Below are 25958 nucleotides of genomic sequence, written 5' to 3'. Positions count from 1 at the left end.
TTGCATATATAAATAAAAACTTCCGCTTTATATTATTAAAATAAGTATTATTTAATGAAAATAGTTCACTTTTCATAAAAAAAATTTTTTTTTTAAATATTAATTTTCAGTATAAAATGGATTTTAAAAAACATTCGCAATTATTTTACTTACTTTATTTTTAACTGTAGTGTGATGAGATAATTTTTTTGAACTGAATAAAAATAAGGAAAATTTATTCGTAATATTACCGTCATAAAGTTTTTTTTTCTTTAATCTTTAAAAAATATCTCCCATTACTTTCCTGTTATTCTTCATAAAGGTAAATTACACTTGAAATAATAAACGACATAATACTGAGGGGGGACCTTCACCGAAAAAAAAATTATTATCTAATATTAAGAATATTGTATTTAAAAAAAAAAATTTTAATTCTTAATACTAAATTACCGTCAAGTAGGATAAATTTTACAATTTCTTGTAAAAAAAAACTTACTCCATTTAACATCAGATAATTACGGGGCAAGCCACGTGCCCAGTAGAAAAATCTCTTTCTCCATTTGGTTTAGGATTGTACCCAAAAAAAATATTGCTGCTCCTTTCTTTCGTTGCAGAGTAACATTTATTTCTATAAAAACTGTATTGCTTCCTTTTTCAACGTTATTGGACTGAAAGAATTTTTTTAGTAATTTTTTTTTTCCATACGTGGTGAAATACATTGTTGAAAAGTCCATAGAGCAGTGAGTTAAAAATACGGAAGTTAGTGGACACAAAAAAGAATAATTATATCTATAATAATCGTCGCGTTCATTTTTTTTTCTCTTTTATTCAGTTCACACATAAAATTAATTGTATTTGCATAGGCTTTTGTTTTTTTGTTTTTACTCGATTTTAACAATTATTTTTTTTTTATTATTTTTATTTTTATTTTATGTGAATGACCTTATATGTAAATATTTAGGCTATTATCTCCCACATATCGTAATTTTCTTTTGAAAAGGCAAATTACCGATAGAACTTAATTTCCGACTGAACAGTAAAATATAAAACAAAAAAATTATAGCAAAAATAAATCAATAAAAAAAAATTAAGTCCCCTAATAACACAAGATATCTTGGGATATATTGATAATATCCCGCAGATATCATAGGGATGTCCTATGGATATCAAAAGGATCTCTTAAGGATATCCAAAAAATCGACGGTTTGGATATCCCATAGATATCTTAGGATGTCCACAGGATATCTTCTGGATATCTCTATAGACTTTCATAAATGTCCTCCAGATATCCCATAGATATCGTCAGGATATCCCACAGATATCATCAGGATATCCCATAGATATCGTCAGGATATCCCACAGATATTTTCAGGATATTCTCAGTATATCTTCTGGATGTCAAGAAGATATTCTCAGGATACTGTTTTTAAAGTCATTATGAGACTACGAGTGAGAATATTCTGTGAATTAAATTTTATATAAATAAAATAAAATGCAACTTGTTTTTCGAGAAAGTTGTTTAATTTGAAAAATTATTAACTAATTTTTTTCTCATTCGTGATTCATTCCTTTATTCATATGCTTAATATTGTCAGAAAATAAATTGGCTTTAAACAATATAAATTCTTCCCCGCAAATAACGAATAACTATTAATATTAATTATACATTAAGTGCGCATGAGTTTATTTAAAAACTTTGAAAAATGCGTTTCAAATCTTCACTTAAAATAAATTAGAAGCTCATAAGATTTTTGTTTTTATTATATTATTATTCATTATATTAGCTTAACAATTTTAACCTTTAAAAATATATGTTGAGATATTAAATATCCCGTGAATATCCTAAGAATATCCCACGGACATCCTGAGGATATCCCATGGATATCTTGCGATATAATATCCAATAGATATTTTGTGGATGTCTTAGGGATATCCTGTGGATATCCTATGGATGTTGATGTCCCACAGACCGGCGGTTTGGATATCCTATGGATATCCCAAGATATCCTGGGGACCATTCTAGGATATCGACCATTGATATGGATATCCTAGGGATATCCTTTTGTTATGAGGGTCGTCTTATTCTTCTGAATTCGGAAATTTTCTTATTTTCAAACTTTTGGACGCCAATTCAAAAACATTAAATATTTCAAGATTAAATCTTAGAGTACGTGAATTTCCCATAAAGATAATTAATTAGAATTTTTATTTTAAATATTTTATTAAAAATAATTTATTAAATAATTTTTCATTAAATCGAATTTTATGTGTTTTGAATTTTTAAATAACAGAAATTCCAATTCACTGAATTTTAATTTGTCCGAATTTTTATTTGTACGAATTTTTAATTGATAGAATTTTTAAGACGCAGAATTATCATTTGTCCGAAATTACAAATAGCCAAACAAACAATTGTCAGAAAAGATTTCGGTGCAATTTTCAAAAATTGACCAATTTGAATTTATCAAAGAAAATTGTGATTGGTCAATTTTCAAAATTGCGCCAAAATCTTTCTGACGACAGTTTGTTCGGCCATTTGTAATTTCGGACAAATGAAAATTCGGCGTCTCTTAAAAATTCTATCAATTAAAAATTTGTACAAATAAAAATTCGAACAAATTAAAATTCGGTAAATTGGAATTTCTGTCATTTAAAAATTCGAAATACATAAAATATTCGATTCAATGAGAATTTTTTCAAATTAGAATTCGCTTAAATTAAAATTCTTTTAAATAAAAAGTCATGTGAAGAAAATTAAAAATTCTGCGAAACAAAAATTTTGTGAAGTAAAAATAATATATATATAAAAAGAAATTCTGTCAAATGATAATTCGAAAATTTAAAAATTCGTCTAAAAAATAATTATTTTTAATAAAATTAAAAAAAAACAATTGTCAAATTTTAGATTATGCACGGTGCGCCAGAAGGTGGTTTAAATAAAAATGAATTGGCACTTAAAAATTCTTTTTGTTTATGATTCTTAGATGAATAAAAAACATTTCTCAATAGTTTTTAAAATCAGTTTACGTTCCCGATTTAAATAAAATTGAGTTTTTATATAAAAACAGTGTTTTATGAGGAAGCAGAATTTATTTAATCTAATAAATACTGTAATAAATGATAAAATAATGACTTATTTTCAATTTTACATATAAATAATTATATTGCTGTAGTGTTTGTGTCCAATTTTAAAAAATTAAATTATAATGTTAAAAGAACGATTTTAAGAGTGACAAAATTTATTTAAGAGAGTCGAATGGTCTCTGAAATTTTTTGGCAAGAAGAGACCTTTAATTATCGCTCTATAAAAACGGCACTAAACGTGAAAATGATAAACATTGATTTTAAAATACTTTCTTCTCGAAAGACGGACATTTTTTACAAAAGCAGCTAGAGATCTTTATCTTATATAAATTTTCTAAATCCGAAAAATTATACGAATCCATACAAAAACACGATTGCAAAACGAAAAGTAATATAATGAGGGGTTCATTACCTCCTGCCGCCGTCAGATGGCAGCAGCATGCAGGGCGCACAAAGTCGCAGCTGTTATTAGATTACTTTTCTACTTTTTGTTTTGCAACCATGGTTTTTCTATGGATTCGTACAGTCTTTTGGATTTAGGAAATTTATAAGATGAGGATTTTGGCTGATTTTGTTAAAAGTGTTCGTGTTTCGAGAAAAAAGTATTTTAAAATCAATACTATTTCACGTTCAGAGCGATAATTAAAGCTCTCTTCTTGCCAAAGAATTTCAGATACCGTTCGACACTCTTAATGCATAAATATAAAAACGAAACAAGAAAATAACTTTATTGTTAATAAATTTATATGAACCCAAATCTAAAACATCTATTATCTATACGCAAATAAGTATACATTAAATAAATTCTGGTTCCTCATAAAATACTATTTTTAAATATTTAAAACTCAATTTGTTTTAAATTGAGCACGTAAGCTGATTTTAAAACTTATTGAGAAAAGTTTTTTATTCATCTTAGAACCATAATCAAAAAGAATTTTAAAGTGCCAATTCATTTTTATTTAAACCTCCTTTTGGCGCACCGTGAATGATTTTTAACATTTTTATTGCTATGGAAAAAGAGTAAAAATTTATTGAGTTAATGATTTAGTGAATATTATTTTATTTTTTTTTTTTTGAAAAACCTAAAAGTAAATATATAAATTTATAATATAATTTGAACTTACAGTGAAAAATATTTTAATTCATTTTGAACATTCATAGCTTTAGTATTATTACATTTAATATGAAAATAAATAAATTCTACACAAATATATTTTATCTTAATGTCGAAATATTTTAGAGACTTTTTTTTAAAAAAATAAATTTTTTTTTAAATAATTCTTTAGATAATTACAGTAGAACTTATTCAGTTTCTTTGAAAACTTGTTCTTTCTCTGGAGGTGAAAAAGTGTTTTTTATTCCAAAAACATTGCGGATTTCATCTGGCGTTCGGCCTTTAATCATATTGGCAACTGATTTGCAGGCAATGTCAAGCAATTCTTTGATATCTAAAAAATTCGCCGCTAAAATCAGTTCGAAGAGAGTTCCATGATCGATCTGCTAACAGATGAAAAAAAAAAAAAATTTGAATTTCACTGTTTAGAAAAAGAAGAAAAATCAAGTGGTTACACGTACAGGTTTGACACAAAAAAAATATTATTTTGTTTTTCTCTAACTTCTCCCTGATTTACAGTCAAAATTTAAATTTTATCTCTGACCCTAATGAAAATATTTCAAGAGGTTTTCAATAACAAGGCCTCGGATTGCACGACTAATTCGAATTTTTTTATATTTTAAAATTGAATTATTAAAAAAATTTATTAACTTAAATTGTTTGCAATATCAATTATTTTCAATAATTTAAAACAAATTCTTCGAAAATTACATGATTAAAAAACAGTTTTCAATTGAAAATTCATTAAAATTTAATTATTGTCTAAAGCTTTTCAAAAAAAATTTCACCAATTCAAAATGAAAGTTTTAATTAATAATCTCTTGAAATTCTATTATTATTTCTAAAAATTTTAACTCCAACTCTTCTAAAAAAATAATTATTTCTAAATTTTTTTCTAAAATTCTTTGTTAAATAATTTAATTTTAATAATTTTAATCAGAATTTTCGAAAATTAAATGTTTTAAAATGTTTTTCAATTAAAAATTCTGCAAAGTTTAATTATTGTTTAAAGCTTATAAAATATCTACAGAAATTTCAATTTACGAAAATTTTCATTTAAATCATTAGCAATTGAATAATTGAATGTTAATTCAATTGAAAATTTTTTTTCCAAATTTTAAAATTTTTATATAATTCTTTGTTTAATTAATTATCTCAACAGTTTTAAATACAATTTCTCAAAAAATTAAATTTATTTAACTCGGTTTTTAATTAATGTTTATATTTTCAAAAAAAATTATAATTTTTGAAATCTCAATAAATGCAATTATTTCTATAAAATCTTAACTGTAACTCCCTCAAAATTTAATTTTTTAGAACACATTTCAGTAGAATATTCTCTAAAATTCAATCATTGTCTGAAATTTGTAAAAAAAATTCATTAATTTTTTTTATAAAAGTTTTATTTCAAAATCTCCTGAAATTCAATTACTTCTAATAATTTCAAATCAAACTCTTTTAAATTTAATTATTTTTAAAATTTTAATTAAAAATCTTCTGAAATTTTAATTATTTCACAAGTTTTCATTTAAAAATTAATTTTCTTTTCAATTTTAATAAAATTCTTCGAAAATTTAATTCTATTAAATATTTTCCAAAATTCTAAATTCGAATAATGTGCATAAATCAGACTTGAAAATTTTTCTTTTTTTTTTAAATGTACCTTGAAATTATTTTTGAAAATTTGTTCTGAAACTGAATTGTGAAATCTTGAAAATTTGTCTCAGTTTAATTCGGTGGTTTAAAAAGAAAAATTGTTGAAAATATTTTTGTGAAATCATCTTATTAAGGGAATTTTAGAAGCAAAATTTTGAATTGAAAAATTTCAAAAATTATAATTTTAGTAGCATTTTTAGAAATTTTGATATTTTTCCAATACTTTTCATAAAATTGCCTGACTTTTTCATGATTTTCCTGAACCTATGGCAACTCTGTCGTAATAATTAGTTATTGATTTACCATAAAATAAGAAATAAATAAAATTAAAATGGACCGCAATATAGTTACACGATAAAAATGGATTACGAATTCCGTGAAATTAGGATATGTAAAATGTTACCTTTAGAAATTCTGCGTCCCATGAACTAATATTGTCTGATCCTTTCTCTGTGTTTTCATCATCGTCAACAAGTGGAATAGGATTCTCCTTGTGATAAGTTGCCCATTGAATAATTTTTTTTAATATTGCCGAGTTGACATTAATCAAAGGAACAATTTCTTTTTCATCATCATCCTCACCTAAATTTTCCAACATGTTTTTTATAGTAATAGAACATTTTACTACCTCAACGTCCACTTCAAAAGTTTCGCCTTCAGTACTTTGTAAAATTATATTCGGCATCTAAAAATTATTTTTTACAACAATGTTACTGTTAATCTCCAGAATTTTGTTGAACAGCGTTGATATTGCTTTTATTTTAATTTTCTTTTTTTATTTTATATTATCAATCAATAATAAATTAACTTACATTTATTAGGTATAGGGGTCAGCCGCGGGGTAAATCCGAACGCTTTTAGTAAGTTTCAACAATAACATAAGTTTTTTCTTTTAAAAGACAATACTTCCGGTATTCTGGTGCATGAAGTTGTTACTTTACTTCCATAGAACAATTTTATGGGGTAGCAAAATTGTTTTGATAAATTACAATCGCAGGAAACTTAGCGTTCGTATTTACCTCGATACTTTGCAACTTTCCTAAAATACCGGGGTAAATACGAACGCCGCACTGTATTTCAGAAAAATCTTAGGGAAAATAAATTTAAAGTATTGCAATTGTTAAACTAATATAAAAACTCAAAAAAAAATACAATAATAAACCTATTATGTAATAATGCATCATATATAAATACAAAAATCAAACAGGTTAAAAATTAAAATGCATTACACAATTAAAATCTTCAATAACTTTATCAAGTTATAACGGATTTTTGCAAAACTTGCTACAGAAAGTATTTTGGAGTGATTGAATGTTAATACAAAAATAATAGTCAAATTTTTTAAATTCAAAATAGCGGACTTTCCTAAAACTTATTTTTAAAAATGATGAAATTTGCCAACTCCAAATTCGTAATCAGCGACCCTGAAACCCCCCGAGTAACAATTTTCGAGCGAATCCAATGAATTTTTTAATTCTCGTCCGCCATTTTGAATTTTGAAAAACTGACTTGAAATTGGTAATCAGCGACCCCAAAAACCCTAGAATGCCAAATTTTTTTTAAGATCGTGAAAAACTTTTTTTCAACAAACCATTTGGCAAAAAAAGTGGAACACTCCTTCGAGAGAACAGAGATTAAGTTTCTGCTTATTAATTACTAACGAGGATACATATAGAAAGAAAAACTTTTTTCTATGTACTTTTATAATGTTAAAATAATAGTGTAATCAAATAAAAACAATTTTTGATATAAGAAAAAATTATTGAAAATACCGTTCGGATTTACCCCGGTTTTCCAATTTTCCGGGGTAAATATACGAACGGTCTGATATTATTAATAAAATTTTACAGAAGGCAAAAATGAAAAATAATTTCTGTTCTAGTGTTCATAACAAATAATTATAAATAATAAAATGAATTTTTAGCTTCTTTTTCTTCAAATACGAGACAAAATACTGAAAGAGTGTCATCTTTGATTTTCAATCTTTTTTGCAATACTCGTTATCTTTGTTTATGCTGTTGCTAATTAACAAACGAAAAATGGGATAATACTTAGAATCTCTTGAAGAGAATCTGAGGTAAAAATTCTCATGTCTAACTTATTTTTTTAAATTTTAATTAAGCTGAAATAATTAGCGTTCGGATTTAACCCGGCTGACCCTACCAAATTTATTCCTACAAAGTAGTGATATTTTGAAGTTTTAACTAAGTTAAGCGAAGCTCACCAAAATGAGTACTCAGGGGTTTTCGGGGTCGCTGATTACGAATTCGCGGTCAGTTTTTGAAAATTCAAAATGGCGGATCTAATATGGCGGACAAAATTTTAATATGTAGAAATGAATTTTCAAAAACTGACCTCGAATTCGTAATCAGCGACCCCTTAAACCCCCGAGTACTCATTTTGATGAGCTTCGCTTAACTTAGTTTTATACAAATTGATATAGATCGAAATCACTTGAAAATATATTAAAAGTGAAAAAGTACTTTGTTCAATAAATCTAGTGTAGAATTGTCATTTTTTATCCGATCGAGGCCTATAAAGGCTTAAAAGTTTCGTAAATAAATATACTATTAATAAAAAATTTAAAACTTGCATTTTTTTGATTGTTTGACTTTGAAAAAATTAGTGAAAGTTAGACGAATGTTTAAAAATCATTAAAATTTGCTTGAAATTTGAACTTTGATCGACTGTAACTCTGACAATTTTGAATGGATTTTAATGGTTGACCAATTGTTTGAGAGGTAATTTAATTATCTTTCAAATGGTGATTTATTTTTTACATTTGGATTAACTGCTTTCTCTATCGGTGAATTTAAGTGACGTCACACTTCGAAAATACATAATTTGCTGTTAGAAAAAAATTGCACGAGGGAAAAAAATTTTAAATATGATTTTCTTACTTAAAAAACACGCATTAATCGAAAAAAAAAATGTTTTGTTTGAGTGACAAAAAAAATTTTGAATTGAAACGTCAGTTTTCCAAAATTAAAAATGACTGATACAAAAAGGCGAACTAAGTTCAAAATTTAATAAGGAATGGTTTTCAAGTGTGAAATTGTTGATATATTGTTAAATAATTATTATAAAACACTTGAAAATAGTTAAAAAAAATGTAGGGTTAGGAGTGACAGATTAAAAAAATTTTATGCCTTTCATTATATTTATTTAACAATATAACAACATTTTCGCACTTCACAACCATTATTTATCATGTTTTAAATTCCTCCTCAAAATTTTAGCTGAATCCATTCAGTATTTTACAAGAAAAGTTACGGACAAATTAAGAATTAACATTAACAGACATAACAGTCACATATTGTAATTTTAAGAAAAGGGAAAAAAATCACAAGAAAAAATAATTGTTATTTGCTTTATTTGAAAAAGTATAAAATATTCTAACTAATAACAAAAAGCTAATAATAAAAGTATAACTTACTTTTAGAATAAGTTGATATTTGAGAAAAGAAATTTACAACTTTCTTTTCGATGAGAATTTCGTTGACGATTTTTTTTTTCAGAACAATTCAGAGAAATTTTAGATTGGTTAAAAAAAATCGTGTGAAGGGAATATCTAAAATAAATTTTTTATGCAGTGATGGGTATGTATGTGAAATGGAACTAATCTAGAAGATCTGAAATATGAAAAAAGTCTTGTGTATTGGTCAGGGATGGGTCAACTATCTAAAGGCCTTTCTCCAATATGCACGGTCGTATATACAGGTCCGGAATCTCATAATGGTTCGCAGGGTCGCCGCGTGAAGCCCGAGGGCGTATTTGTCGAAGAGTCTATGGTTGGAGTGTAAACAAACGAACATAACCTCAATTTTTGGTATATACACTAAAAAATTTTTTGAGTTGATTCATAATTTCGACTTGTATATTTACAAAATTATTAAAAAAAGTGTTTTGATAGTGGAGAAATAAATAAGCGATTTTATAAGTGCATAAATGCTAGAATTGTACAAATATTTTTGTTTTTATAGTTGACTTATTATTGTAAAAATGATTTCTTTTTCAAAAAATTAATACTCTTCCTGTATTGAAATAATCCATAAAATATTGATTGTGTTTTTGTTTTGTTTTTTAAATTGACATAATTACGAAGATTACTTCGGTTTGTATAAAAGTGACAATATTTCTTTGGCTTTTGTAAAACATAAAATATTGACCGATTGTATATAATATAACGTATTATTAAACACTGATAAGCGCAGCTGAAGCCTTGTTTTAAGGAAAAGAAAACTACCTTTGATTTGAAAAACGAAAGTTTTATAATTTGCAAAATATTTTTTACAGCTTTTAACGAGACATAAACATAATTTACATTTTCTTAAAAAATTAGACTCTTATTTGTATAGAATTTTAACTGCTTTCTAATTTGGAAAGTTTTCTTTTGATAGAAGATGTTTTTTTCAGAGTTTGATTGAACTGAAACGCAAATTGGCACATTCTTAAACGTATATAATAAAATAAGGCATAAGTTAAAATGCTGGAAGCATGTTGTTTACAGGGAAAAGTGAATTTATAATTGTCTGTAACTTCATCAATAACCTTATCAAAGACGTGTTGCTGGTTAGCGTATTTGCGAAAAACTGTCTCTGTGAAACAAATGAGATTAAAAAAATGGTAATTGGGATGAATTAATCTACCCTGATCTTTTAACTCTACCAGGTTGCTGACTGCAGACTTTTTATCGCAAAATGTGAGAGCTTTAATACAAGAGTCACATTGACTGTAGTCTTTTTTCTTCAAAATTTGTCGACAAAGATATCCTAAAAATGAAATATAAATGTTAAAATTAAAATGATAAATTTTATTTTAAAAAATTAAGTTTTAATTGGCTTTTCTGTGGACGATCACAAACTACTTCTAATTAAAAAATACAAGAACTACTTTTTAATTTCATGCAATATATTTAAATTCAAATATTTTTTTTTTATTTTTGCTTAAAGGAAATATGGACAAGCACATTTTTATTGTATATAATCAATAAAAAATTGAATTAAAAAAAACTGTTTACATCGGTAGAATATTGATGAAATAACATCTGTGCCTCAGTTAAGTTGCTGTAAAATGTAAACCAATTCCTTTTTTGGACCAATAGGCTGAAATAAATATATGTATAAATAATCATAACTACAGATATATCTTAATAAATAATTAATAATATTGTAATAGTTATTATCATAAAGTGATTGTACGAAATATGTTAGAAAATATTAGAAAAAGCGTTAGAAAAATGCAAAACAAATATACACAAAACACAAAAACATTAATAAATGTTAGTTAATAAAGAATCTTTAAAACCTGTGGTGTAATAAATAATGCAGTCTATAACTGGTCTAATTGAATAGTCATGTTCAATGACTTCGTCAACTTCCCAGGTGTCTTCCTCAATTAGACTGTCCAGTTTGTTTTTAATACTGTTTAACAGTGATGTCGATTTGGAATGAGACTTTTCAAAAATTTCTTTAATTTCTGAAATTGTGATAAGATTTTGAACTTTCTGCTCAGTCACTAAACAATTTCCATATCTAGGCGGCTTTAATATACTGTATGCAGCCAACAACTTGTATAACTGCAAAAACGTTGGACATGTGGGATGCTCATTGGATCCAGCTGCCAATCGAATTGTGCCAAAGAATTTCTAAAGAAAAGACATTTATCCACAAAGCAATGAATATATAGTATATTTGAATCAGAAAAAATAACTAAAAGTACCTCTAGATTGTCTTGATTAACTTTTCCGGTTAGAAGATAAGAAAAATCAAATTTGTCAATTAAATAGTGACACATAGTCAGTGTTGACATAATTGTTACTCGTAATCTTCCTGCTGTTTCTAACGTTAGGTAATTACTTTCATCTATTAGACCATTTTCAAGATTTATCTCCCAATTGTTTAGCCACAGAAGAATATTTTGCAACACCTTTATAAAATATTATGGAAATGACTTTGAAAATAATTCTTAATAAACAAAAATAATAGAAAACGAATGAAAAAGTAATTTTTTCATGAAAATAGAAAATGAAGTACAATACCTTAAAATCTTTAGAATTAGGTGTAAGACCTTGATTTGGTTGATGCCGATTGAGTGCATCAAACATTTCATTCATTTTCATGCAAAAATTAGCTGTATCTTCACAACCTTCAAACTGAGGATATTGGTGCATTTGATAAAATATCAAACCTTTTGCTACTGAATCGCTAAAAATCTGAAAAGAAGTAAATAACTTGAATATTTCAAATAAACTAGGGAATTATTATTATTATTGGTAATAGAATATTTTCATAAATATGTACTTGAGTTGCATATCGAACACGCATTAGTCCTTGAGGATCTAATTTAATATGTCTTTTAGTTAATTTAGGGCACGCACGAACTCTGGCCTCGTGATTACTATCGACATGAAATAGATGTAGAAAATAATCCCACTTTATTTCATTTTCATCAGGATGAATCTAAAAAAGAAGGTAAAAAATTGAATTTAAATATGCGTTATAATAAACAACAAAATTTAAAAAAAATACACTAAAATTGTAAAAAAAAAAACTCACACGAAGATTATTACTGTACAGTCTATTTCTAATACATTTAATTAAATGCGGTGCATCCGAAAACATAAATACTTTTCTATTTTCATCACAAGGATGTGTAAACCAACATTTTGTATCTTCTCGTGAAGATTTAATATTCAATAGTTTCCACATTTTATCATTAGTTGAAGCACCATCTCCGAGAATCCCATGAATTTTCGCCCCACAATTTTCTAAATAGTAGATTGATTGCACGACGAGTTTCGCCAATTCATTTCCATGAACAGAGTTTTTTGAGGCAAAAACAGCAATGGGCTGAGAATATTTTTCAGTTAGAGATTGGAACATGAGAACGAGACCATGAGTTGCTACGGCGTCAAGATTTTCACCCTTTTTATTATTTTCACCAAAATCAGTTAATCCAGAGTATGTTAAATCTTTCGACGAAACAGAAATCGATTTCCTTAAATGTATTTCATCTAGAATTAATATACCATGGCGCTTCATTGGATCCTTTCCTTTAAATGATTTCTCGAGAAGTTTAAAGAAGCCGTCGTCAAAGCCACATTTAGTTCTAATCATTGATAAATAATCTCGTACAGTTTTGGAACACGGTAATGGAAGAATATCATTTTTTCTTAAAAATTCATAAAATGAAGGAGATCTTATATTCATAAGTAAACACAGCATTATAAAATCGTCTGAATAACGTCGACCCTTTGGATTTGTGTATTTAGCAGCACGAATAATTTCTTTCACTATCATCTTCTGATTTTGAGACATATTTAAAGATGAGGAATTTTTATCAAAATCATTTTCATTAATGTTAGCAATATTACATTGATTTTTCTCGAGAGATTTCTCTAAAACATGTAATCTGTATTTTAAACGAATTAATTCTTTTCTTCTCCTTTGATTTTTCCTCTGAAGTGCTTTTAGTTTTATTTGACTCGAAGGTTTTAATTTTTTAATCTCCTCATTATTGCTTAGTTTTTTTAATCTTCGTTTTTGCTGCGACAAAAGTTTTGACAATTTTTTACAATCACGACATTTACTGTAGTTTAGCGATAATAAAGAACAATTTTTTGACCGACATCCCGAAAGATTGTAATTATTACAATTTAACAAGTTTGATGTACAATCAACATCGTTTATATTTATTCCTTCACAAGCACAAAATTTTTTGAACCCTTGTAGAATTTGTGGCAAATTTTTAACATTATCTACTTTTTTCGGTAATTCAAACATTTCGGCATTCACAGTATTTGAATGTACTTCGTATTGCAATTCTCTATTTTTACTCATCACAACAACCTTCTCAAATGTATGTGTTTTAACATTTTCTTTGTTAACAAAGCATACAAATAACAAACTTTCTTCTTTTCCTGTCTGAGATTTAAGTACACTCCACGGCTTAGGTATATCTATGCTACATGGTTCATCTTCAGAAAATTCACTACCTACAAAAAACAATTACGAAATTATATTTCTAAAATACAATAAGCAAATTCAAAACATAAAAAATAATAATTAATCTTTCAATAAATAATTCTTAATTACGTACTTTGTGAACACAAATCAAAAGTTACAGCAGAACTGAATTGAACCGTATGAACCGCATAATCCGGATCAACTGTATAACCGACATTATCTGATACATTTTCTTTATTATCGTAGAAATAATCTTCAACATGAATTAAATTTGAATTTGTCGACGTATTATTCGATGTAAGTGGTGCATTTCCTAAAAAAAATGGAAAATAGAAAATATTGTACACAATACTAATACTTAAAGCATATATTTATTTATATTTACTTTATTTCTTTAAAAATTGTGGTATTTAAAAAAATAACTACTAAAATTAAAATTTAATTTTAAATAATATTCTGTGCACATCAAACTTCTGATTTTGAAAACTTAATTTATAAATTTTAAATTGCAATAAATATAATGTATTCTGCCAAAAACGTTAATATTTAAAAATCAAAAATATTAAATCTTTATAAAATATTTGCTCTTCAAAAGTAGATCAAACTTTATGAAACATTTTAAAAAATTATAACAAGTCATACATAATAATAGTTGTACTGAACGAAGTATAATTTGAATAACGCTTGTATATTTTACTTTCTATTCAACATATAATTAATTAAATAAAAAAATGAATACCATAAACATTATTTCACATTATTCTTTTTAAAAAATATAAAAACGTACCGTTTTTGTCTACGTCATTTTGAGTCTTATTATTATTGTTAAAAATCGAGGGCACTGCTCCCAAACGTAAACGCGGCTTTATTAAATTTTTTTCATAAATAATGTTGTCTTCTTGATTATATGTTTGTACTTTTCTAATAATTTCTTCTTCTTTGAAATGCAATTCACACACAGACATTGCAGATCTTAAACGTAAAACCCCAGGTATTGCTTGCTGCCATTTTTGTCTTATTTTGTCATCTTGCGGCACATGAAAACACGAAACACTTTTTCTTTCTGTTTTACTGTCACATTTTGGAACTACACAAACGGAAGGCATTTTAAAATTAAAAACAAAAAATACACCGCACGAAAAATTATATTTTTATAGGTTATGTTCGTTTGTTTACACTCCAACCATAGACTCTTCGACACGTAGCCACCTATCGGAGGGGCTTCAACGCACGACCCTGCGAACCATTATGAGATTCCGGACCTGTATATACGACCGTGCCAATATGTTCCTAAATGTTTGCGTTGCGTGACTAACGCGCGTTGGTTCGCAAGCGCAGTGACGTCATCAAAGCATTGATACCAATCGCGAACAAAAAGTTTGGTTTATGTTCCTCTTATCCCTGTTTTCCAACTTTACAATTTTTAATACAAATGTTATATGGGCAAAAAAGTTTTTCTTTAATTATTAAAAATTTAATAATTTTGGATAGAAAATCAGTAGAATGTTCGCTAACATCTCAAAAGATGCGTCTTAAAAAACTCTACAAAATTAAAGAAAAATATTCATTGGTAACGGTGGTCTAGTAACAATCTAGTAACTTTGACCCATTCTCTCCCTCCATTTTGTTTTTTCTACTCTTTCTAACCTATTAATTGAAGAGAGACAAAGAAAGAAATAGAGGGAGAGAATGGGTCCCCACCAGATGGCGTATTGCAGTTTAGCCGATCCCAATTAGGCATTTTACCTTGTGACGTCAGAGGCTGATGACGTCGATGCCTGGAGGGACAACAAACGAAAAAAACAATAAAGAACTGTCAAACAAGTGATTTTGAGGTTAAGTTTTTGAAGTTTTCAACGTTACCAACTGTAGATGGACTATAATAAAATTATTTGTTGTCCCTCCAGGCTTCCAGCTGATCGGGCAGCCATATTTGAAAGTGAAATACCTAATAGGTGTCCAAATGGAGCATTTACACCTTTAGTAAAAAAAAATTTTATTTTGCTTTTTCCGAAGTACACAAATCTGATTGGTTGTTCACAATCTGATTGATAATGGACAACCAATCAGATGTTTGCATTTCGGAAAATCAAAGTAAACATTTTTTTTTACCAAAGGTGTAAATGCTCCATAACATTTTTTTAAAGTTATGGACAAAAAACGATTGTTCAAAAATTTTAAAATGAAAAAAAATAGTTAATTTTTATTAATATGGCTCAAAGTACTCTTTATATTTGTCCGCCAGTAAGACCTACAATTTAAAAAAAAATTATCCCTTTAGCTCTTATAGTATATGAGATATTTAAGAAAATGTAGTACATGATCCAACAACGTAGAAGTCTCGCAAAAGTCGGTTCCAAATATTCACAAGCTGGCGCATACTCCAGTTGCGGCCATATTGAATAAATCAGCTGACTTGACTATGAGTGAGCTCATTGGGTAATTGGACGTAAAAGTATTATTATATGTCTAGTGCGTACAAAAACACATATAAGATTGAGGCACTGTAATAAAAAATTATATGACAGTGCACAAAGAAAAGCATATAAATGTATGCAAAAATTCTTATATTAATAATGATTAAAATAGATTTTTAAAACATATTTCAATTATATATTTAAATATTAAAAAATATATAATAATATTATTAAATATTAAATGATATATTATTAAAATAGTTATGAATAAATTATTTTTAAAAACTGTACAAAATTTTATTAATTATTGTAAATTTTACAAAAATAAATAAAAAATAAACGCGACCGCGCGAATTTTTTCATACCTAACATGATTTATTCTGAACAAAATTTTATTCTGAACTAAGAAAAAAGCGTATAAATAATAACGAAAAATAATAAATAGAATTGATTTTTAGAGAATTTAGAGTTTTATTAAACATAATTATAAAATAATTAATAATAATTTTTATTATTTTAATTATTTAATTTAATTTTTATTTGGAAAATTTAGATATTACAATGCTTCCTCCATAAGGAAGCAATACTAATGCGCCTAAATCTTTTTTAGTTTTTTTAAAAAGGTACCCAAAACTATTTCCTACCCCATCCTTGGGTCATCCATAATTTTTTTTATTACTCAGAGAATGCCTCTTATGCCTTGGGTCATCCATAATTTTTTTTATTACTCAGAGAATGCCTCTTATAAATATTTAATTATTTAACTGAACTATGATAAAGCAGATTTTCTAATATTTCGATTTTTCAAATATTACTATTTTTATTTAACAAAATTTATATTTAGAAAAATTTTCATAAAAAAGAATTTTTATTTATCAGAATTTGTTTTTTTTGTTGAATTTCTATGTTTCCGAATATTCACTTAAAAGTATTTTTATTAACAGAATTTCCAAATTAAAAGAATTTCTATAAATATAAAAAAATTCTTATTTAACAAAATTATTCTATTAAATAAAATTAGATTGTATTGAAACTTTTTGAATAAAAGTTAAAATATTATTTCATACGACTTATCAAAAATTTTCTAAATCTTTATCTAAATTTTGATAAGTCGTATGAAATAATTTTAAATCATAAATAGAATTTTTTTACTGTTAGATATTTTTGGTTTGACACAGTTTTTTCAGAATGTCGAAGTTTATTATTATTTTTTTTTTTAAAGAAAAAGGAAGAAAAAAACAATTGAGTTACTAGCTATGAATAAAGAAATGTTCAGATTATTATTACTTGTCAAAATTTGTTTAAAAAATAGTAAATAAAACTTTTGAAATGTCAATAAATCGTCCAAATGGATGCAGTTTTTTTTTCATTAAAAAAATAGTAAAAATTCAACATTTTTAAAAATGAAATTTTCAACATTTTCATGTTATAAAAACGATGGAACTAAGTACTTTGATTTTAACTATTGTGATTGTTCTTCCATTTTTCATTCAATTTCATTATTTACTCGTAAGTAGATTTATTACTGTTTTTTTTTAAATTACATTATTTTCAATATTAAAATTAGAAAATTTTTTTTTGAAAGAAATATAATTTTAATAATCTATTAAATGAAATCATTAAATTTTATTATTTATTTATATTAAATATTATAATTGAATGTAAATTAAATTTGAATAAAAATAATTTTAATATTTATTTTTTAAAAATTGTATTTTGTTTTTTTCAAATTTTCTAATTAAAGGAAGATCCTTGGATATTGTGCAGAGCTTTTCATTATTATTCAAGTAAAAGTAGACATAGAATACAAAAAGCACCAAGATTAATTGTACATTATCCAAAACGTCAATTTCCCAGCAATTCTTTGAATTCAATAAATATTTCTGAAACAAGTTTTAAAAATATTGAGTCTAAAATTGAAAATGAAAAAATTATAAATAATAATTTACAAGATGAAATTAGTCTTGATTATTCATCATCATCGATAGAAACTGTTAATAATGAAATTTCATCATTATTATTAGCAAAAAATATTAATAATAATGAAAATTTTGGAAAATGTCTTGAGAGAAAAATTTATGGTCAAAGTCAATCATATACACCAATGATGTTAAATAATTTTCAACAATATAATTCCACGAATAACAATAATCCAAAGGATATTAATGTGAAAAGTGGATGTACAGATTTAATTCATGATAAACATCAGAGTTTGGATACAAATAATATTAATAAAAATAATAATAATAATAATAACAATGCAAATGTCGAATTTCTCTACTCAAGAGATCTTTTTCTTTTTGAATATAGAAAAAGGCCGAATGTTAAGTCCGAAGGAACACAATCTGATAATAGAAAAACAGGAAGCTCGCGAATTTTTCGTTTTTAATATTGTAATCTGTGTTTTTGAAAATGAAAATGGTCACATAAATCTTAACTTTTTGTTTTTTTTTCTATATTTAGAATTTTTATATTAATTTATTCGTTTTATCGTGTCTGCAAGTGTAAAACGTTGAATAATTATTTTAAACAATTAAGAGTTGCAATTTTTTTTTTAGATTATAATTTTCTAAATTTCCTAAATCCAAAAGACTGTACGAATCCATAGAAAAACATGGTTGCAAAACAAAAAGTAGAAAAGTAATCTAATAACAGCTGCGACTTTGTGCGCCCTGCATGCTGCGGCCATCTGACGGCGGCAGGAGGTAAAGAACCCCTCATTATATTACTTTTCGTTTTGCAATCGTGTTTTTGTATGGATTCGTATAATCTTTCGGATTTAGGAAATTTATATAAGATAAGGATCTCTAGCTGCTTTTGTAAAAAGTGTCCATCTTTTGAGAAGAAAGTATTTTAAAATCAATGTTTATCATTTTCACGTTTAGTGCCGTTTTTATAGAGCGATAATTAAAGGTCTCTTCTTGCCAAAAAAAATTTCAGAGATCATTCGACTCTCTTAAATAAATTTTGTCACTCTTAAATTCGTTCTTTTAACATTATAATTTAATTTTTTAAAATCGGACACAAACACTACAGCAATATAATTATTTATATGTAAAATTGAAAATAAGTTATTACTTTATCATTTATTACAGTATTTATTAGATTAAATAAATTCTGATTCCCCATAAAACACTGTTTTTATATAAAATCACAATTTTATTTAAATCGGGCACGTAAACTGATTTTAAAAACTATTGAGAAATGTTTGTTATTCATCTAAGAATCATAAAAAAAAAGAATTTTTAAGTGCCAATTCATTTTTATTTAAACCACCTTCTGGCGCACCGTATTTATTTATTTTTAATTAAAAATGAAGAGACCTTTCATTATCTATGTTTTCCTACTTTCGCCGATTAAAAGTCTGCAGGGAACTTTCGAATTGAAAGAACATCCAGTGAGAAAATTTTTTACTATATAAGAAAGTTTTTTGTATATTTTCAAATCGATTCTTCAATTAATTTTGAAATAAAAAAAATTGATAGTAATGCAGAAAGGAAAATTAGATAAAACGACATCCACTTCTTTTTTTTTACAAAAACTTCAACTTTAATCTATTTATTTAACTAAGAAAAATTCGTTGTACAAAAATATAGTATTTAAACTTAATTACATGAAAGGAAAAGAAAAAATAATTATCACAAACTTTGTAAGTTATCAATTCACGCAAAAAAAAATATTACAATGAAAAAAAACATATTTAAAATTAGAAAACGTTTTTTAATTTTTATTGTTAGCTCCTTCTCTTGCTAATTTATCAGCCATTTCATTTCCATAAATTCCTCTATGACCACGAACATGATTCTGAAAATAAAATTCAAAATGAAAAAAAAAACGATAATTTTACAGTTCATTAAAAAGCAATGAATTTTGGAATTTTTTTTTTCGAGAATTTTAGAATAAAAAAATAATGATTTCGTTCTTTCACTCTTTTTTTTATCATGGTTCATAAAAAGATGCAAAAAAAAGTTTTAATAAAATAGTATTTTTTTTTTTTTTTAAAGAAGCCAAGTACCCAAGAAACTTGAAGTGGAGCAATTGCAGCTTCCATTTCTAAAAGTTCCTCTTTATTAATCACAGGTCGTCCGTCAGCGGTTTTCCATCCTTTGGCTTTCCAACTTTTCATCCATTTTGTTTTACAATTAATGAGAAATTGTGAGTCAGTATTAATTTTTAATTTTTTAATTCCCGCCTTTTGAGCTTGTCTCGCAGCAATAGTCACAGCTTGAATCTCTGCCATGTTATTAGTTTGTCGACCAACAACAGCTCGAGAAACATTCCTTTAAAATAAACAAATTAAAAAGAAAATAATAATTATCAACAATTGGTTATAAAAAAAAAAAATTTCAATTAAAAATTAATTAAAAAATAAAAAATTTAGTGGCTTTTAAATTATGTTAAATGAAAAATTAATATTTATTATTATTACCTAGAAAACATGGACAAATGTTAAAAATAATTTTTTCAAAAATAATAATTGTAACTAATTTTTAAGTACTTGGAATAAAATAATAGAGAAAACAAAATTGAAAAAACAAATTACATACAATGGATGATCGTCAGAGAACCAAACTCCAATTCCTGCCCTTGCTTTTCTTTTTCCATTTTGAGAACACGCTCCATCAGTATAAACATTCACGAAACCATTTTCATCTTTTTCTAATCCGTGTGTTTCAATCTATATTTGCAAATTTATTTATATTAAATTTTCATTTGTTTAGCGTTTCATTTTTTTATTGAAAAAAAAAGATATTTATTTGTGATGCGCTCTAAAAAAAATGATCTAAAATTCATATTGAAATCTTTTTACCGGTTTTTTTAATCGGTACAAATAAAAATTCGCAAAAATGAATAATATTCGATGAATGTATATTGGAAGGGACGAATGAATATATTCTAAAAATCATTAGTTAGAATTTTCATTTTATGGAATTTCATTTGTCATAATTATTTTTGAGCCGAATTTTTATTTGTTCGAATTAGTATATATATTTTGCAGAATTTTCATCAAAACGATTTTCTATGTTATAGAATTTTTCTATAAACGAAAATTCACTTCACAGAATTGTTATTTGTTCGAATTTTTAATTGTTAGATATTTTATTTAATCGAATTTTCATTTAACTGTAATAGGCATTTTAAAGAATTTTTATTGGGTAGAATTTCATTGCATAGAATTTTCATTTGTCCGAAATTGCAAATGACAGAACAAACAATCGACAGAAAGATTTTGGCGCGATTTTTAAAATCAACCAATCACAATTTTATGGATAATTTTTGATTGGTTGATTTTAAAAATCGCGCCAAAATCTTTCTGTCGATTGTTTGTTCTGTCATTTGCAATTTCGGACAAATGAAAATTCTATGCAATGAAATTCTACCCAATGAAAATTCTTTAAAATGGCTATAATATGTTAAATGAAAATTCGAGCAAATAAAAATTCGGCTCAAAAATAATTATGACAAATGAAATTGCAAAAAATGAAAATTCTAACTAATGATTTTTGGAAACATATTCATGCGTCCCTATTGAAAATTTTGTTTAAATATAAAGTTGAGTAAATAGAAATAATGTGATATAAAATAAAAATTCGATGACCTAAAAAATTATGTTCAATATAAATTCGTTATAAAAGAATTTTTGTCTTATTTTGTTAAAATAAATTTTTTTTTTTTATTTATCAAATATACCTTTGAAGAAGAGGCATAATTAATTGAATCAGTTTTCCTTCGCTTTTCTTCTCGATTTTCATATAAATTTGGTTCAAAAGGTCGCTTTACACTTGTGCTTGGAACATCGCGTTTACTAAAGAAAAATCAAAAAAACATTTTAACTGTTTATGAAAAAAAAACTATTTAAAAATTTTCAAAAACAATAATTGTATTCAATACAAAACAATTTTAAAAAAATTATACAAAACAAAACATATCTTACTAATATGAATTTTTGTTAGTATTTTTTGAAGAATTTCCATATGCGTTCACAAAATCATTCGCTTCTTGTCTGGTGTTGAATTTCTTGAATTTTGGCCCGGAAAATTGATGCACTTGTTCCTTACATTCATCCCTTTTAAAATTAATTATATTAATGACAATGAAAAAAAAATATATATATACATATATGAAATAAAATATAAATTTTTTTCATAAAAATAAATCAAATCTTAATATTTTCATCAATAAAAAAAAATAGGGCTCGTTGAATGCGGAATTACGTTAACTTTCAATAGGTAAGTTAAGAATTACGGTAACTTTATTTGTTCGTAAAATATTTCATTTTTTATTTACATTAATTAATTAATTAATATTTTGAAAACAGAAAAATTTTTTTTGTTTATTAAAAGCATACATTATAAGCTTAATTTTTAGGGGTAAAAAAAGAAATAAAAATTGTCCTTTATTAATAAAAAGTCAAAAATATTTTTGATTTTCTAAAAAGGGGTAAATTTGAAATTTAAAAAAAAAAAATTTTGCACCCTTCGAAAGAGCATGAAAATACCTTTTGAAATCATATAGGGTCAGTTAGGGTAAATGGGGACAAAATCACTATTTTTCACAAATTACGTAAGTTTCTTCCTTTAAAAGATATATATTTGAGGTATTATTTTTTTATGTTGTTATTTACATTCTCAGGATTAATTTTATGTAGCAGAAAAAAATTTAGTAAGTTTTAAACGCATGAAACTGACTGTCCCCATTTACCCCAAGATTCCCAAATTTCCTTAAGGCCAGGTCCAAGTGAGGCAGCGCCATCTACATTGAAATTAAAATTTTGAAAAATTTTCAACAGCCTTTTCTTAAAAACAAGAAGGTAAAATGCTTTTTCCTTTATGGATAATTGATTATTGGCAAGATATACACCAGCTAAAACTTTTTTTGAGTTAAAATAATAAAAAAAATTTCATGTCAATAAATTAAATATGAGCACTTTTTTCACAAAAACTGTAACAGTACTTTCTCAGAAATTACAATCAAAAATGCAATTTCCATTTGGAAAATTAATAAACGCTAAAAAATACACGACCTAAGATTTACCAATCACGAAAATAACAAAAAAAATTTTATTAAATATTTAACATATTGATACTGCTTTACTGATTGTGACAGCCCTTTGGTAGATTATGTATTTCAGGTGGTTAGCAACAGCGCCAATCTCCTCCTTTCGGCAAAACTGCGAAACGTCTGGTGACATATATAACCTGCCAAACGGCTGTCATAATGAGTAAAATATGTTATGTTAAAATACTTTTTTTTTCTTATTTTCGTGATTGGTAAATCTTAGGCCGTGTATTTTTTAGCGTTTATTAATTTTCCAAATGGAAATTGCATTTTTGATTGTAATTTCTGAGAAAGTACTGTTACAGTTTTTGTGAAAAAAGTGCTCATATTTAATTTATTGACATGAAATTTTTTTTATTATTTTAACTCAAAAAAAGTTTTAGCCGGTGTATATCTTGCCAATAATCAATTATCCATAAAGGAAAAAGCATTTTACCTTCTTGTTTTCAAGAAAAGGCTGTTGAAAATTTTCCAAAATTTTAGTATCAATGTAGATGGCGCTGCCTCACTTGGACCTGGCCTTAAATTTTTTTTTTATTCCTTATGACTCCCATAACAGAAATTCACTTGAATTTTGAATGAATGAATTTTCTCCCAATAACGAAAAAAATTTTATCTAAAGGGCTTCAAATTTATTATTTTCACATATTTTTAGGTGTAGATTATAGAAATAATTTAATAAACATGATAAGAAGTGGAAAAAGTGGACTATTTCCTTGAATTTATTTCTTCAGTCGTTACAACTTTAAAATAAAAAAATCGGACAAGTGCGAGTTACACTCGCACTGAAATCGATGGTTCCGTACTCGAAGCAAATTTATTTGGTATAAAAACAAATGTTTAAAAAATATGTGTTGTATGTCAAATAAAATAAGTGATACAAAAAGGAACAATTTTGTAAAATTCAAGAAAATTGTTCCGTTTTTTTCATCCTTTTATATATACAATAGTTATGATTTTTCAAAAACTCCACTGTTCATATTTCATCAAAATTTTAATCCTCTCCCCCCTCTATAGTTTTTGATAAAAATTAATAATAATTTATGGGTGAAGTATTTATCCATAGTACTAAATGTTATGAAAATTTTATCCGGATCTAAGAAATTTTTTTAATTAGATCACTTCAGAAATTTTGCCATATTTATTTATTAATTATTTATTATTTATTTATTTTTTTTTATTTATTATTTATTTAAAAATTTTTTTTTAAATATATCTAGAAATACTAAGCAGATTTTGCAAAAAAATTTAGAGTGGGCCGATAAGTTTTATAGGTTTAAATAAACATTTAAACACCGCGCGTAGCATTTTGCGCATTTTTGAAAATTAAAAAAAATTGTAAAATCGTTAAAAATTATTTTTTTTTCATTTTTCTTAGTGAAATATGATTTTAGGTTCCAAAAAAATGAAAAAAAAAAAATGTTTAAAAAAACATTTAAAAACCGCATTTTTAAAAATTAAAAAAAAATTGTAAAATTGTTAAAAATTATTTTTTTCTATTTTTCTTAGTGAAATATTATTAAAGGTTCCAAAAAAAATGAAAAATAAAATAATTTTTAACAATTTTACAATTTTTTTTAATTTTCAAAAATGCGCAAAATGCTGCGCGCGGTGTTTAAATATTTATTTAAACCTATAAAACTTATCGACCCACTCTAAATTTTTTTTTGCAAAATCTTTTTAGTATTTCTAGGTATATTTAACAAAAAAAAATTTTTTTAAATCATCCAAATTAAAAAAAAAATTAATTTGTTTATAAAAAATTGTTATTTTTTTAATAAAAAATGAAAAAAAAAAATTTTTTGTTAACATTATTGAAAAGTAAAAGAGAAACTGAAACTTTTTTTCTCTTAGCAAAAATTGAAAAAATCCATTTTTTTCGAGTTATCAGCCATTGAAAATAGGTCTACATTGAAAAAAATGAAATTTTGAAAATTCATAACTTGAAAATTTTTCACAAAAAAAAATAAAAAAATACGTATCTCTTTTTTTCACTTCAGAACAAGAAAAAAAAATATTTGGCCGAATTTAAAGGGTCGACGAAAATCTCATGTGAAATCGCCCATGTTTTACTATACTTAATTTGCATATGATAGGATAAAATTTGTAATAAACAAAAACTACATTTAAAAAAAACTTTTCAAGAATCAAATTTTTTAAAGTAGTTTTTCTCAAAAAGCTCTCGATGGAAGATTTTGGGTCTAGCGATTTTTTTAATCTACGAACATAACACTTTCAAAATCCAAAAGAAAATTGTAGAAAAATTAGCACATATTGGTTATATATAATAACCAATATGTGTTAATTTCTCTATACAAAATATTCACTTTTTTGGTTATAACTGAAAAATTCAATTTTTTTTTTACCAAGTATCGTAAATTCCTGGAATTCGTCCTATTGCAACGGCATAATAAGGCATTTTTATTTCAAATACTTGTTTCTTTAATTATTAAACAAAACAAAACAAAAAAAACTACCACAATAATAAAGAATGAAAATTTTCTTTTGTTTACAACTGCGCTTCCAAAACCTGACTACCATCAGGGCTGTGTCACTTCATGGAATTTGAGATATGACATCGTAGAAAATGTATGAACCAATGAGCGACTGTGTTTTAAAATTAATTTCTTAAAATTTTTATTCGACTCAATTTTATTATTCAGAATTTATTTTTAGCCGAAT

The 25958-nt window shown here is 25.6% G+C and overlaps 4 protein-coding genes across 5 annotated transcripts; 1 reads left to right on the top strand and 3 right to left on the bottom strand.

Moving 5' to 3' along the window:
- Positions 1-4183: 4183 nt before the first annotated feature.
- On the bottom strand, positions 4184-9430 carry LOC127285778 (S-phase kinase-associated protein 1-like). 2 transcript variants are annotated; one of them, XM_051311958.1, is made up of 3 exons: positions 9270-9430; positions 6237-6518; positions 4184-4560 (listed from the first exon to the last, which is right to left on the bottom strand). In XM_051311958.1, exons 2-3 carry the CDS (start codon positions 6516-6518, stop codon positions 4366-4368), a joined length of 477 nt encoding a protein of 158 aa, XP_051167915.1. In that variant the 5' UTR covers positions 9270-9430; the 3' UTR covers positions 4184-4365. The 2 variants fall into 2 exon arrangements, with proteins under 2 accessions (XP_051167915.1, XP_051167913.1); XM_051311956.1 differs by having other exon boundaries at positions 4184-4563; positions 9270-9428.
- Positions 9431-9970: 540 nt separating this feature from the next.
- LOC127285741 (uncharacterized) lies at positions 9971-15075 on the bottom strand. Its single transcript, XM_051311885.1, has 9 exons — positions 14588-15075; positions 13934-14113; positions 12391-13829; positions 12136-12294; positions 11874-12047; positions 11555-11761; positions 11141-11480; positions 10854-10938; positions 9971-10605 (listed from the first exon to the last, which is right to left on the bottom strand). The coding sequence occupies exons 1-8, from the start codon at positions 14904-14906 to the stop codon at positions 10892-10894; spliced, it is 2865 nt and encodes a 954-aa protein (XP_051167842.1). The 5' UTR covers positions 14907-15075; the 3' UTR covers positions 9971-10605; positions 10854-10891.
- A 2356-nt stretch (positions 15076-17431) lies between these two features.
- On the top strand, positions 17432-18654 carry LOC127285776 (retinoblastoma-like protein A). The gene is made up of 2 exons (XM_051311954.1): positions 17432-17726; positions 17962-18654. The coding sequence occupies exons 1-2, from the start codon at positions 17655-17657 to the stop codon at positions 18604-18606; spliced, it is 717 nt and encodes a 238-aa protein (XP_051167911.1). The 5' UTR covers positions 17432-17654; the 3' UTR covers positions 18607-18654.
- Positions 18655-19739: 1085 nt separating this feature from the next.
- On the bottom strand, positions 19740-25814 carry LOC127285772 (ribonuclease H1-like). The gene is made up of 6 exons (XM_051311950.1): positions 25643-25814; positions 22153-22284; positions 21909-22023; positions 20765-20895; positions 20233-20497; positions 19740-20021 (listed from the first exon to the last, which is right to left on the bottom strand). The coding sequence occupies exons 1-6, from the start codon at positions 25693-25695 to the stop codon at positions 19938-19940; spliced, it is 780 nt and encodes a 259-aa protein (XP_051167907.1). The 5' UTR covers positions 25696-25814; the 3' UTR covers positions 19740-19937.
- Between the last annotated feature and the right edge of the window lie 144 nt (positions 25815-25958).

This window comes from Leptopilina boulardi, unplaced genomic scaffold (genome assembly GCF_019393585.1).
Source record: "Leptopilina boulardi isolate dan_hultmark-lab unplaced genomic scaffold, ZJU_Lbou_2.1 LbouV2_341, whole genome shotgun sequence".
Lineage (NCBI taxonomy): Eukaryota > Metazoa > Arthropoda > Insecta > Hymenoptera > Figitidae > Leptopilina > Leptopilina boulardi.
This window is presented reverse-complemented; position numbering and strand designations above follow the sequence as displayed.